Source organism: Staurois parvus, unplaced genomic scaffold (genome assembly GCF_062004578.1).
Source record: "Staurois parvus isolate SC_StPar_1 unplaced genomic scaffold, SC_StPar_1.0 ptg000131l, whole genome shotgun sequence".
In the NCBI taxonomy this organism is placed as follows: Eukaryota; Metazoa; Chordata; class Amphibia; order Anura; family Ranidae; genus Staurois; species Staurois parvus.
Window position 1 is genome coordinate 2225369 of NW_028317927.1, and position 15029 is coordinate 2240397.

Genomic DNA, 15029 nt, shown 5'->3' on the forward strand with positions numbered 1-15029 from the left:
ATCCCAAGTGCTCTCAAATTTAGAAGTATTGTTAAGTATACTAGTAAGTTTATCATTAATTATAATCCAATTAAGTTTCTGCTTAACTAATTCCAGTGAAATTGTTGACTGTTTCCAACATTTGGCTATCAGAATTCTCACCGCCAACAGGATATAAAGAATCAGTTTAACCGATTTCTTAGGAATATCAGTAGGCATTAAATTAAATAGAGCTATTTCAGGGGATCGACGAATATTAACCCCCGTTACCGAATAAAGGAAGTTAAATAAACAAATCCAAAACCTAGTCACCACAGGGCATTTCCACCATATGTGGAGCATAATACCCTCTTGTCCACAATGTCAAAAACAGTTGGGTGACACAGAAGGGAACATTTTAGCAAGACATGTGGGGACCAGATACCACCGAAGATGCGTTTTGTAATTAGATTCAATGAGTGTAGTGTTAATCAAGATTTTAGATAGAGCATCAGCCATATTATTTTTATTATTATACAGTATTTATAAAGCGCCAACAGTTTGCTGTACAATACAATGGGAGACAGAACATGCGACAGTACAATAACAATACAATGCGATACACGAGGGGTTCGAGGGCCCTGCTCCTTGGAGCTTACAATCTAGGAGGGAGGGGATAGTGGTACAGGAGGAAATAGTTGTGGGGGATGGAGTGGTAGGAAGAGTGGAGGAGGCTTCCCTGAAGAAGTGGGTTTTCAGGGTGTGCCTAAAGGAGAGGAGAGTAGGTGATAGTCTGATGGATTGGGGTAGGAAGTTCCAGAGTATGGGTGACGCCCTGGAGAAGTCCTGGAGGTGGGCATGGGAGGAGGAGACTATGGAACTAGAGAGAAGGAGGTCTTGTGAGGAGCGGAGAGTGCGTGTAGGGTGGTACTTGGATATTAGGTCGGTGATGTAGTTTGGGGCAGTATGATGGACAGCTTTGTACGTCAGTGTTAGGATTTTGAATTTGATCCGTTTGGCAATCGGAAGCCAGTGGAGGGATTGGCAGAGGGGGATGGCGGAAATGGAGCGGTTGGTAAGGTGGATGAGTCTGGCTGCCGTATTCCGTCAAGTGTCCAGCTCCGGAGAAATATTTAAATCCCTTTCCCAATATACCATATAAGAGAGCTTAATATTTGGTTCAACAAAGGAAGCATATACAGGGTGACTGAAAAGTAACTCCCTATTTTAAACTATTTATACATTTTTTATATGAAGTTACTTTTTTCTCAATTCTTTAATGTATGTTCCTTAATCTATGACAATTAAATCTGCGATACCATGAATGCCGAAAGGTATCTCACTATGCTGCAAGATGAAATCTGGCCAGTTGTCAATACCTGGGAGAATATTGAAGACTTGATTTTTATGCAAGATGGTGCTCCTCCACATTTTGCTATTATTTTTCATGAATGGCTGTCAGGAATGGACTCAGCACTGGTGGTGGGACTCACCTGCCGTGTGGGCTGCAGTACCAGGGCTGACCAGCGGGTGCTTTCATCAGCCAGAAGCTCACTCCTGCAGTCAGCCAACACCTGGGGCTGATTGCAGGAGGTGTATTTAAGGAATGACCAGGCCTGTGATCAGGGCCTTGGTGTATGTTTCCCATGAGCCCCTGTACCTGGTATCCTGTGTTCCTGCCTATCTGCCTAGTTGCTGACCCTGCTTTGATCCTGACCTCTGCTGACCGTCTCCTGTTGAACCCCTGGCTTGCCTGACCATCCTTCTGCCTGATCCTCTGTACCGCACTGCCCGTGAGGTACTGAACCCGGCTTGTAACCCTGACTATTCTCTGCCTGCTCCTCCGGTACCTCTCTGACCGCACGTTGCTGACCTGGCCTGCCTGACTACGCCTGACGCCACCCAGACGATCCATCCATCCGGCACGGATCCAGACATCCCTGCTCACACCTTCTGCCTCTTCACATCAGGCTTCCTACCTGCATATATGTCAGGAATGGACTGGCCAGCAATGGTGGGACTCATCTGCCTTATGGGCTGCAGTACCAGGGCTGGCCAGCGGGTGCTCCCAGCAATCAGAGACTCAACCTTGCAGCCAGCCAAACACCTGAAACTGCTTATGCTGGTGTATTTAAGGGATGGCCAGACCTGCAGACTCTGCCTTGGTGTGTGTTTTTCCTGGGCCCTGTATCCTGTTCCTGCAACCCTGTTCCTGTTCCTGTCTGATTCGTTGCTGACCCTGCTCTGATCCCTGGCTTTGTCTGACCATTCTCCTGCTCTGATCCCTGGCTTTGTCTGACCATTCTCCTGCTCTGATTCTTGGCTTTGTCTGACCATTCTCCTGCTCTGATCCCTGGCTTTGTCTGACCATTCTCCTGCTCTGATCCCTGGCTTTGTCTGACCATTCTCCTGCTCTGATCCCTGGCTTTGTCTGACCATTCTCCTGCTCTGATCCCTGGCTTTGTCTGACCATTCTCCTGCTTAACCCCATACGTTCTGACCTCCTGTTATTGACCCGGCCTGCCTGACGACGCTTGCATTGTATGTTTTGTTATCTGTGGGTGGGTTGGTTTGGTTCGTTTGCACTGTGTTATGTTTTAGTATTGCACTGCACAATATACCTCTGGCGGATCCCTCTACCACGAGTAGGTGTACTCAGGGGCCGCGACCTGGTTCCTGTCTGCTCCAAGTCCATCCCCATCATCAGGGGCCCTGGTGAATAAGCAGACTGGGACTTAGACTCCACACCCTGGGGAATCCTGTCCTGAGGACTGCTAGGGGTATCATCAGACGGTCATTAACAGAACCATATGGCCGGCCTGACCCTTCCACCTCTCCAGCCCTGACTGCGCCTGTGTTCCTGCACATACTAAGATTAGTGGAAGGTTGGTTTATTTACTGAGCGTTGTATATTTGGGTAGCTAATAATAAATTATATTATTATATCATTCCTGAAGCCTGTTACTTCCCTGTGTCAGTCCACACATTTTTGGTCACACCTCAATCCCTGACAATGGCTGAATGAACATTTTCCTGGGAGATGGTTGGGTCGACATGGTCTGCATGAATGGCCGGCCAGAAGCCCTGATTTAACACCCTGCGACTTTTTTCTTTGGGGTTGGTTGAAGGAACAAGTTTACTCTACGAAACCAAAGACTTTAGAAGAACTTGCAGGGCGACTACGAGAAGTTATTTCTGCCATCCCACAACAGTTCCTGCAAAGATCAGCTGATGCGATTCCCGAGCGGCTTCAGAAGCTGCAGGCGAATGCTGGTGCACATCCCAAATTTTAAATAAAACGCCATGTTATGTGTGTTCTTCTCATATTCATTTTTTTGGTAAAAATAATGATTAAAAAATAAATTATAAGTTTTTTAAAATAAGGAGTTACTTTTCAATCACCCTGTATATTAGACAGATGACCTTTCGCCATCCCCGTATCCCCACAGGAGACCTCGAGAGGGGTGAGCATACAGGGTTCAGTTAGTAATTTAAGTTTTCTAGTGACAAAAGACATAATTTGATGATAATGAAAGGCAGGTGATACTTTGTCTGAAAATATTGGAGGGAATGTGGATGAAGTCCATCCAAATAGTCCACGATACGCAAAAGCCCTTATTGATCCACCAGTGAAACACAGATGGTGCTAAACCAGGCGTGAATTCAGGATTACAAGAAACTGGGGCCAGAGGGGTATGTAGGGAAAATAAAGGCTTGCGGTCCCGCCCTCTATCCCAGATTGTTAAAGAATATGATAACGTAGGGCAAAGGATGGGATGACGCAACCGACTGGGAAGCCACATAAGGGAGCTAACAGCATATGGACGGCAAGATAGGGCCTCAATGCCAACCCATTGAGGCACATAGCCCCTAGAAGTAGTGCATGAGAGCTACGTTATCTGAGCCGCATGGAAATAAGTCATAAGATTAGGAAGTCCCAAACCGCCATGCTTTCTCTGAGAAAATAAAGTAGAATTATTGAACCGAGGACGTTTACCTTCCCATATAAATCTAGAGACAGCAGATTGTAAAAGTAAGATTTCCTGTCTGGGGACCGCAATCGGCAAAGTCCAAAAATAATATAGTAGTCTTGGCAGAAAAGTAATTTTAATGGAATTGATTCTACCAAACCAAGATAAAGGGAGATCTGCCCAATTATGTAAATCGGTCCTGAGTTGCTTAAAAAGAGGGGGGTAGTTAGCACGATATATCGATGAAATAAAGCTCGTGCGATGGATCCCCAAATAGGGGAGAGAGCGGGGGGCCCACTAAAAATCAAAATTGTCCCAAAGATACTGAACCTCCGAAGTGGGCAAAGAAATATTTAGAGCAATCATTTTAGAGGAATTCAGAGTAAGACCTGATGCCATAAAAAAATCGGTGAAGTAAATGGAGGAGACTAGGTAAAGACACTCGAGGAGCAGACACATACATAAGGACATCATCAGCAAATAAGGCACATTTATGATCTTGTTGGCCACAGTAGATACCAGAGATAGCAGGGTCAGAACAGATAGCAATTGCAAGTGGTTCCATTGCTAATGCAAAAAGTAAAGGGAGCATCCCTGTCTAGTACCTCTCCCAATAGACAGAGGAGCTGATTTGTATCCATCAATAGACCTGGGCTGAAGGATTACAATATAGAGCCTGCAATAAAGTCAAAAAGGAGGAGTCGAACCCAAATGCACCTAACATCTGAAATAAATAGTCCCAAGACAGGCTGTCGAAAGCTTTATGGAGATCTAAAGACAACAGCAGGACTTCCCTCAACAAGGAATTGTCCCAATTAGAATGTACAGCTGACAAAAGTGCCAAAGTTCGATGACTTTGATCAAGTGTTTGTTGACCGCTAATAAATCCTGATTGATCATCATGAATATATGTGGGAGATTTTTATACAGCCTAGCCACAGAGAAGGGCCTAACTTCCAAGGAGCACCTTCAGGATTTCTAGGGGTATAAATTACACATCTAATTTCATGACTACCTATCACATTTTTGGAGGCCCTAGAGTGCCAGGACAATGAAAACACCCACAAAATGATCACATTTTGGAAAACCCTTCTGATTCCCTCTGTCGGGGCTCCGGGTATGACCAGAGGTGTGTGGACTGACACAGGGAAACGCAGGCTTCAGATATAGTATAAACAATATAATTTATTTAAGACTAAACAATACATAAACGCAGTGCAAGACTAAACATAAACACAGTGCAAACAAACCAAACCAAAACCCCCAACAGATAACAAAAGAACAATACTAAGTGTAGTCGGGCAGGCCGGGTCAGTAGCAAACGAGCAGGCAAGGTACAAAGGAGCAGGCAGAGCGTAGTCAGACGGGCCGGGTCAGGAACAATCAGGCAGACAAGGTACCAAAGGAGCAGACTGGAGAGTGGTCAGGAATAGAAGAGGTCAGGACAGGCGGAGTTCAATCAGAGTCAGGGATCAAGCAGGATCAGACAGGAAGCAGACAGGATGCCGGTACAGGGGCTCATGGAAAACATACACCAAGGCCTTGATTGGCAGTCTGGCCATTCCTTATATGCACCTCCTGCAATCAGCCTCAGGTGTTTTGGCTGACTGCAGGAGTGAGCCTCTGGCTGCTGAGAGCTCCTGCTGGCCAGTCCTGGTACTGCAACCCACAAGGCAGGTGAGTCCCACCACTATTGGCGAGCCCATTTCTGACAGCCTCTGTCACCCAGCCAGTGTCATTAGTACAGTGACAGTGTACAGTATTATCACTGTATTAGTGTCAATGTTGACATCAGCTAGTGTCAGTTGTCAGTTTGTATCACTCGCAGCCAGTGTCATTTAGCGCCAGTCCCTGATTTCACTACACACTATCATAGTCACACTATAAGTTGCTGATCACCATTTGAAAATTAAAATGGAAAATTAAGAAAGAATACCAAAATGTATTTTTTATTTTCTTTTTTCATTTTTCAAAACCTTTTGACAAAAAAATGAGGTATGCAAAATACTCACCATGCCTCTTATCAAATACCTTGGAGTGTCTACTTTCCAAAAAGTGGTCATTGGGGGAGGTGTTTGCACTATCCTGGCATTTTAGGGCCTCCACAAAATAGGTAGTCAGGAAATCAAATGCGCAGGTTATGCCCTCTGAAAGCTTGAAGGTGATTGTTGGATTTTGGGCCTTGTATGTAGCTAGACTGCCAAAAAGTCTCAAACATGTGGTATCCCTATACTTGGGAAAAGAAGCAGAATGTGTTTTGGGGTGTGATTCCACATATATCTATGACATGTGAGAGAAATATCTCATTAAAATGATTGCAAACCACTCCATTCATTTTAAAATAGAAATGAGAGGTAAAACATTTGTGTATAGATTTAAAAACATTATAATATACCTTTTTTTGTCCCTGTTTTTATAAGTGACCACATTGCTTCTGTTCCCAGCTACACAGAGAGGTGTGGGAGGAGAAACAGCAGAACACTGAGCAGCTGGGTCCGGACAGGTCTGACAAGTGGAGCAAATTGGGCTGAGTACCTAGTATAGCTAGAGAACTGACCACAGTGTGTTTTCCTGCTTAGTGTAGTCAGTTTTTAATAGGAAATCAGGGTGGCAGAGCTTAGGTCCAAACCTGGGACCTCTGCTGTGTCTGGCAATGTCCCTTCCTGCTGAGCCACCTGAATTGCTTAACAGCTCTCTGGACAATTACTTGAATGATCTTGCCATAACCTTGTTTGTCTTGAACTTTGAACTCTTTGCTCCTTCTATTAACTTTCTGATTAAGTCGTGTCTCTGCACTTCCTGTTTGCCAGATTATTGTGCTCTGTTCAGCCAGTATCACACTCTTGTCTTCCCTTCTGCTGTCCATATTTTGCTACTACTCATTATCAACCCTTGCCTTGTTCCTTGTCTATGCTTCTGCCTGACTGCAACCTGCGACTACTGGTTATCGACCCTTGGCTTGTTCCTCAACTACGCTTCTGTTTGATCCTTACCTGCTTACCTCACAACTGGACCCCAGCTTGCTTACCTCCTTATGGGGTGATCCTGAGGACCGCAACCTGGTACTAACATGTAGCAAAATCTATCTCCATTATCAGGAGCTCTGGTGAACACCAGTTAGTACTTCGACTCCACACTTCAGGTGAACCCACGTCATCTGGTAGGGTGATTGGATGTGTACTTATCCTACAGATTGGTGGTAATCCCGCAACTGCTATAGCTACTGGTCTTCAAGTCTGACCCCTGAGCATGACAAAGAGGAACTAGCAGGAGCACCAGGGATTTCACACAAAGGAAGCAATACAAAAAGAACAGGATACTTTTTTATACAAGTGCATGGTACAGCAGGCACATATCAGGAATATAAAATGTTGGGTTTACATATTCTTTAACTGCTTGCCCTCCACTCTGTAGCAAAAGTACTATCTTGCCTTCAGCTAATAACAATATCTTCTATTCCTCCTATCAGTTCATCCCCCACAGTCAGGGGCATATTTACCACAACGCAAACAAGGCATTTGCCTAAGGCGGCATTTTACAGGGGGGCAGCACCCCCCCAGGAATAAGGGACCATGTGGGATCCAAAATAGGCTGTGGGCTGCTTTATGGTGTATGCAGAGCCCAGCTCTCATTCCTGGGGATGTCCGAAGCTGTGAAGGTGATTGTCTTTCTCTTGTGTGGGAAAGAGCAGGGGTGTTGTTAATCACTGTCAGGCTCTCTCTGGGAAGGGGGGGGGGGGGTGTCGGTGTCAGAGGGGGCATCTGATTTTTGTGTTGCCTAGGGCAACAAGAAACCTAAATACACCACTGCCCACAGTTATTACCTTTTGTACCACTAGCCCCTCCCTCTTAGATTGTAAGCTCTAAGGAGCAGGGCCCTCCTAACCCTCTTGTATTGAACTGTATCGTTGCTGTATTGTCTCCCGTTATATTGTAAAGCGCTGAGCAAACTGTTGGCGCTATATAAATCCTGTATAATAATAATAATATAATAAATACCTTGGGGTGTCCACTTTCTAAAAAGGGGTCATTTTGGTGGGCGTATGTACTGTCCTGGCATTTTAGTACCACAAGAAATGCGATAGGCAGTCAAAAAGCCACATAAATTCCAGTATCTATACCATAGTTTGTAGACGCTATAACTCTCACACAAATCAATTAATATACACTTATTGAGATTTTTTTTTATTTGTACCAAAGATGTAGCAGAATACATTTGCCCAAAATGTATGAAGAAATTTGATTTTATAGGATATGTTTTATGACAGAAAACAAAAAATATTGGGATTTTTTCAAAATTTTCAGTCTTTTTTCATTTATATACTAAAAAAATAAAAAAAACCCATTGGTGATCAAATACCACCAAAATAAAGCTCTATTTGTGTGAAAAAAAATTATAGAAATTTTATTTGGGTACAGTGTTGCATGACTGTGCAATTGCCAGTTAAAGTAGAACAGTGCTGAACAGAGAAATATGATGTGGTCATGAAGGAGGTAAAACCTTCTGGAGGTGAAGCGGTTAATGATACATTGTATATTGTTGTTGTTACATTTGTTAGTTGCAGCTGGTGTTTCTTTTTCAGTTGCATACTTGTATTGTTTGTTTTTGTATAGTGTGACACTTTGTATATATTGATATTTTTATTGATGACACCTGTGAGTGTGTGCGGCTAAACGTTGAAGGTTTCTGTGCACAATTGTTGGTATATATATATATATATATATATGGCATGTGAAGACAGCACAGTCCGTGTACAGCAGCCCGGCCAGGCACAGCACCGTGACGTTGGTATCCCTCAGGAATATTCAGCTGCTATTTCTAATCTCTGTATGATGTGGTGTCACCCAATAGTAGGACGAGGCGTTCGCTCCAGGCCATGTTCCAGTGTCGTCTATAATCTGTATCCTCATCGTATGACATACGTTCCAGGTAACCATCACCTTGGCACTGAGTGCCCGGCATCTGACGGCTGGGTACCAGCAGCTGGTGTGGGCTTTGTAGTCCGGCCAGGCAGCAGAGCTCATAGAGCGGCCGTACAGTGGCAGGCAGCGGAGAACTACAACTCCCAGCATGCAGTGCGGGACTCACGCTGTGAGCGAGCTTCCCAGTCATTGTGCAAGCGGGCGGGTGGCCCCTCCTAGGAGCGCTCTGTCACTGCTGGCCGGGACTGCTACTTCTGAGGACTATGAAAGTGAGCCCGGAGTGTGGGGGACGGTGAGGGCAGCCTGGCAGGGATGGGGCAGGATAAGACAACCACCTCTTCCCGGACTCTGGAGCTCTTCCAGCATCAGGGAGCGTTGGAGCTGCTGGTCTTCAACTTTCTGCTCATCCTCACCATCCTCACCATCTGGCTCTTTAAGAACAGACGCTTCAGGTTCCTGCACGAGACTGGAGGGGCCATGGTGTATGGTGAGTGAAGGGACTGTCAGGGTTAACGCGGAAGGGGGGCAGACTACATGGACAGGAAGGAGAAGTCCTCTGCCCCATCCTCATCACTCATGTGCTACTTTATCATCACCCCATGTGTGTCTTCATCTTCTTCACCCCTGTTCTTCTTCATCCTCATCACCCCTGTGATCCTTCATCCTCATCACCCCTGTGCTCCTTCATACTCATCACCCCATGTGTACCTTCATCCTCATCACCCCATGTGTACCTTCATCTTCATCACTCCTGTGCTCCTTCATCCTCATCACCCCATGTGTACCTTCATCTTCATCACTCCTGTGCTCTTTCATCCTCATCACCCCATGTGTACCTTCATCTTCATCACTCCTGTGCTCCTTCATCCTCAACACCCCTGTGATCCTTCATCCTCACCACTCCTGTGCTCCTTCATCCTCCTCACCCCATGTGTACCTTCATCCTTATCACCCCATGTGTACCTTCATCTTCTTCACCCCTGTTCTTCTTCATCCTCATCACTCCTCTGCTCCTTCATCCTCATCACTCCTCTGCTCCTTCATCCTCATCACCCCATGTGTACCTTCATCCTCATCACCCCATGTGTACCTTCATCCTCATCACTCATAACCCCAGTTCTCCTTCATCCTCACCACTCATCACCTCATGTGTATCTTGACCACTTATCATCACCCCATGTGTTTTTTCTTCCTCATCAGTAATTACCCCTGTGGGTCTTCATCCTCATCACTCATCATCACACATGTGCCTTTAACCTCATCACCCCTGTGTTTCTTTATCTGTTTCACTCATCACTTTATGTGTATCTTCATCCTCATCATTCATCATCACCCCATGTGCACCTTCATCCCTATCACTCATCACCCCACGTGTGTCTTCATCCTCATCAACCCTGTACTTCCATCATCCTCATCACTCATTACCCCATGTGTACTTTCATCCTCATCACTCATTACCTCTGTGTTCCCTCACCCTCATCACTCCATGTGTGTCTTCATCCTCATCACCCCTGTACTTCCATCATCCTCATCACTCATTACCCCATGTGTACTTTCATCCTCATCACTCATCACCTCTGTGTTCCCTCACCCTCATCACCCCACGTGTGTCTTCATCCTCATCACCCCTGTACTTCCATCATCCTCATCACTCATTACCCCATGTGTACTTTCATCCTCATCACTCATCACCCCTATGCTGCTTCATCCTCAGCATTCCATGCGTACTTTCATTTTCATTACTCATCACCTCTGCGTTCCGTCACCCTCATCACCCCATGTGTGTCTTCATCCTCATCACCCCTGTACTTCCATCATCCTCATCACTCATTACCCCATGTGTACTTTCATCCTCATCACTCATCACCCCTATGCTATTTCATCCTCAGCATTCCATGCGTACTTTCATCTTCATCACTCATGACCTCTGTGTTCCCTCACCCTCATCACCCCATGTGTGTCTTCATCCTCATCACCCCTGTACTTCCATCATCCTCATCACTCATTACCCCATGTGTACTTTCATCCTCATCACTCACAACCCCTATGCTGCTTTATCCTCGGCATTCCATGTGTACTTTCATCCTCATCACCTCTGTGTTCCCTCACCTTCATCACCCCATGTGTGTCTTCATCCTCATCACCCCTGTACTTCCATCATCCTCATCACTTATTACCCCATGTGCACTTTCATTCTCATTACTCATCGATCCCATGCTCCTTCATCCTCATCACCCCATGTGTACCTTCATCCTCATCACCCCATGTGTACCTTCATCCTCATCACCCCTGTTCCCCTTCATCCTTATCATTACCCCATGTGTTTCTTCAACCTCATCACCCCATGTGTGTCTTCATCCTCGTCACTCATCACCCCTGTGCTTCTTCACACTGTTTGTGAGGGGTTCATGTACACCAGGAGCTGTGGGCCTGTGTTGGGTGGCTATTCCAGCATAGTCCCACCACAAAAAGTAAAATGCCTTGTCTACTACTATGTGGGCATTTCACACTGCTGTGTTGCTGTGGGGCTTTGAAAAGAGTACAAGTGGCTATAGTTTTCTTCAACACACCACAGTGTCTACATTGGGGCTCATTCACACAGATGTATTTGCCTGGACAGTGTAAAAATTGGACTGCCAGTAGCCTGCTAAAGTCAATGGAAGGCCTAAATATACGTTGGCTGGGTGCACATCTAAGGCCTCATGCACACTTGAGCTCCTAAACGCCTGCTTTACAGGCATTTGACAGGTTTTTTATCTACCTGTAAACTGCTCCTCCTGTTCATGTACACATAGGAGTTTAGAGGCAGAAAAAAAACTTTTGCACTCAGGAGAGGAGCGATTTTTCTGAAAAAATGCTAAACGCGCCTAAATTGCATTTAAACGCACCTAGGTGCTGGATGCATTTAGCTCTTGAATGTTTTTTCATTTTAATGACCAGAATAAATGAATATTCTGGACAATTTATTTATTTCAGGTACTTATATAGTGCTGTCAAATTTATGCAGTGCTTTACATATATATTGTACATTCACATCAGTTCCTAACCCTCAAGGGGCATACAATCTAAGGTCCCTAAATTACATTCATACATACTAGGGTCAATTTGGACAGGAATCAATTCACCTACCAGCACGTCTTTGGAGTGTGGGAGGAAACTGGAGTACCCAGAGGAAGCCCATGCAGGCACAGGGAGAACATGCAAACTCCAGGCAGGTGGTGCCGTGGTTAGGGTTTGAACCAACGACCCTCGTACTGCCAGGTGGAAGTGCTAATCATTTAGCCACTGTGCTACCCACAATGAAATGAAGCCCACGGTCTTGACGCACCTAAACAGCTTAGGCGCGATTATGAAGCTGCTTTCTTCCTGCCAGGAGAAAAGCATTTAGAAGAGCCATAAGTGGTACTCCTATGTGCATACATCCATTGCATATGGATATCTCCTATTTTTTTTCCAGTATCAACAAAAACTGGCCCAAAATGGGAAAAATATAATTTTTTTAATTTAACTGTAGAACAACCCATAATGAATTAGTAACTGATTGAACGCCAACATCAGCAATTATATGACTATAAAGGGTTAGTTCACCTTTACAAAAAACTGCTATTGCAGATAAGTGGCATCTGTAAATAAAAACAAACTGTGCAGTTTTAACCAAAGATGAATAATGCCCTTGATATAGGTGTAGACCATTTACATATCCCCCGAAGCCTGGCTAAAAAAACTCCCAGAGATGGCATCCCCCTGTTGTACCTTGTTGCCAGGATGTTGCTAAGACACTCCTAGCTGGTTCAAACCCCTTCGCAGGAGCTCCCTCCCCCTACAGCTCTGAGCTCTGCAATGATGTGATAGAGGAAATAGTGGACTAAACACGTGCGGGGGTTTGAGATCTCTCTCCTGTGATGGTGGGGGTGAGCAGTAACAGCTGAAAGTGTCTTAGCAACATCCTAGCAACAAGGCAGCATAGGATGATACTGTCTGTGGGAGTTTTGTGGCCAGGTACATAAATGGCCTACACCTGTAGCAATAGCATTTTCAAACTGGTCAGAGCTGCACAGTTTGTTTTTATCTATAGGTGCCCCTTACCTGCATAGGAAGTTTTTCTGGTATAGGTGAACTATGCCTTTTAAACCGATATTAACTGCTTTGACACCACCCTATAGCAGAAATACTGCTACAGGGTGGCACAGATGTGCAAAATCATGTATATATACTTGATTTTGCAGTTCCGGGTAGGGGGCGCGCTCACACCAAGGGCGGACTGACAACTCATGGGGCCCCCGGGCAATAAGGGATCATGGGGCACTGTGTCCTTGCCCAAACTCAAAAAAGCCTATGAAAAAGGTACCAGGGGCATCTCATGGGGCCCCCTACTGACCCGGGCCCTCGGGCACTGCCTGAGTTTCCAAATGGTCAGTCCGTCCCTGGCTCACACCCTACCCGCACCGCCGTTCATGGCCTCGGCTGTCAATCACCGGGTCCCTGCTGGTGATTCTCTGCCGACACCCGGCGATCTCCAAGTATTACCAACAGGGGAGAGACCTGTATGTAAACAATACAGATCTCTCCCCTGTCAGCTTCTGCACACTGCTTTGTATGGCCCTGCATAGCAGAGCCATACAAAGCAGTGTGCTTACAGTAAAACACACACACAGCCCCATAGTAAAACAGCACACAGTTAATCCTTTGATCGCCTCACATTAACCCATTCCTACTCAGTGCCATTAGTAAAGTGTCAGTGTTTTTTATTAGCACTGACCATTGTTTTGATGTCACTGGGGATAGCAGTAACACCAAGTCAGTTCCCCCCCAGTGTCAGAATGCCCACCGCAGTCCCGCTATAAGTCGCTGATCGCCGCCATTACTAGTAAAAAAATTTTTTTTAAAAATTCCAGTATATATACCGACATTTGTAAATGCCATAACTTTCACGTAAACCAATTAATTTACACGTATTGGGATTTTCTTTTAGCAAAGACATGTAGCAGAATAAATTTTGGCCTAAATTTATGATGAAATTTGATCTTTACAATTTTTTTACGGCACATAGTTAATAGTAAAAAGTCAAAAATATATATATTTTTTTCAAAATTGTTGGTCATTATTTATTTATTACAGATACTTATATAGCGCTGTCAATTTACACAGCGCTTTACATATATATTGTAAATTCACATCAGTCCCTAACCCTCAAGGGGTGTACAATCTAAGGTCCCTAACTCACATTCATACATACACATACTCAGGCCAATTTAGAGAGAAGCCAATTAACCTACCAGCATGTCTTTGGAATGTGGGAGGAAAATGGAGAACCCGGAGGAAACCCATGCAGGCACAGGGAGAACATGCAGACTCCAGGCAGGTGGTGCCGTGGTTGGGATTTGAACCATTTTTGCTATTTGTGGGGAAAAAAGGATGTAAATTTCATTTGGGTGCAGCATTGCATGACAACGCAAATGTCAGTTAAAGTAACGCAGCACCATATTGTAACAAATGGCCTGGTCAGGAAGGGGGGTAAATCCTCTGGAGGGCAAGTTTTAGAGATAAGGGGTCACATGATTCTGGTCAGTGGCACTACAAGCAGTGGCATGCAGGTCTATTGTACTGTGAATGGGATCTCACATACTGTGTCTCACTGTGGATGAAGTGTTTGGTCTCTTGAAGATGGATTGGATTTATTGATGAACTGGGTTACATCTCCTTTATATATATGAAGTGTGTGGGTTTGGCACCACTGACTAATCACTTTCTGTTGCACTAGGATTAGTGATTTGATCAAATACAAAATACATTTGTTTATATAGATTTTTTTTCTATATGATTATAGGGATTGGGGTATCAATTATTGAACATATCATGGTGGATTTTTATATTAATACTGTATATGATTCCACATTTCTTGTTTTCTGTATCTGTAGTAGGGTCCAAAAACAACAGTGAGCATTTTACTTTTTTTTACTTCTACCTAAGACACACTGACACTAACTAACTCTGAATAAAAGTATATATATATTTTTATAAGTGATATTAAGCTCATTTTTGTAAAACTTGCTACCAGGTAGGATGTGTGTAACGGAAGAGACCCTATCAGTCTCTTCTGTAATAAATTCTCCCCCATGCTTGTCAGCTTTCATGTACACTGAGCCGTGCATGCACAGCTCAGCATAAATTGAAGGCA

At 44.7% G+C, this 15029-nt stretch overlaps 1 protein-coding gene across 1 annotated transcript in view; it reads left to right on the plus strand.

Moving 5' to 3' along the window:
* Positions 1–8823: 8823 nt before the first annotated feature.
* The window catches only part of SLC9A9 (solute carrier family 9 member A9), a 931015-nt gene continuing 924809 nt past the window's right edge, over positions 8824–15029 (plus strand). Inside the window, exon 1 of the mRNA XM_089672557.1 lies at positions 8824–9338. Within this exon, the coding sequence (XP_089528683.1) occupies positions 9164–9338 (175 nt within the window). The 5' untranslated portion in view covers positions 8824–9163. The remainder of the gene's footprint in view (positions 9339–15029) is intronic.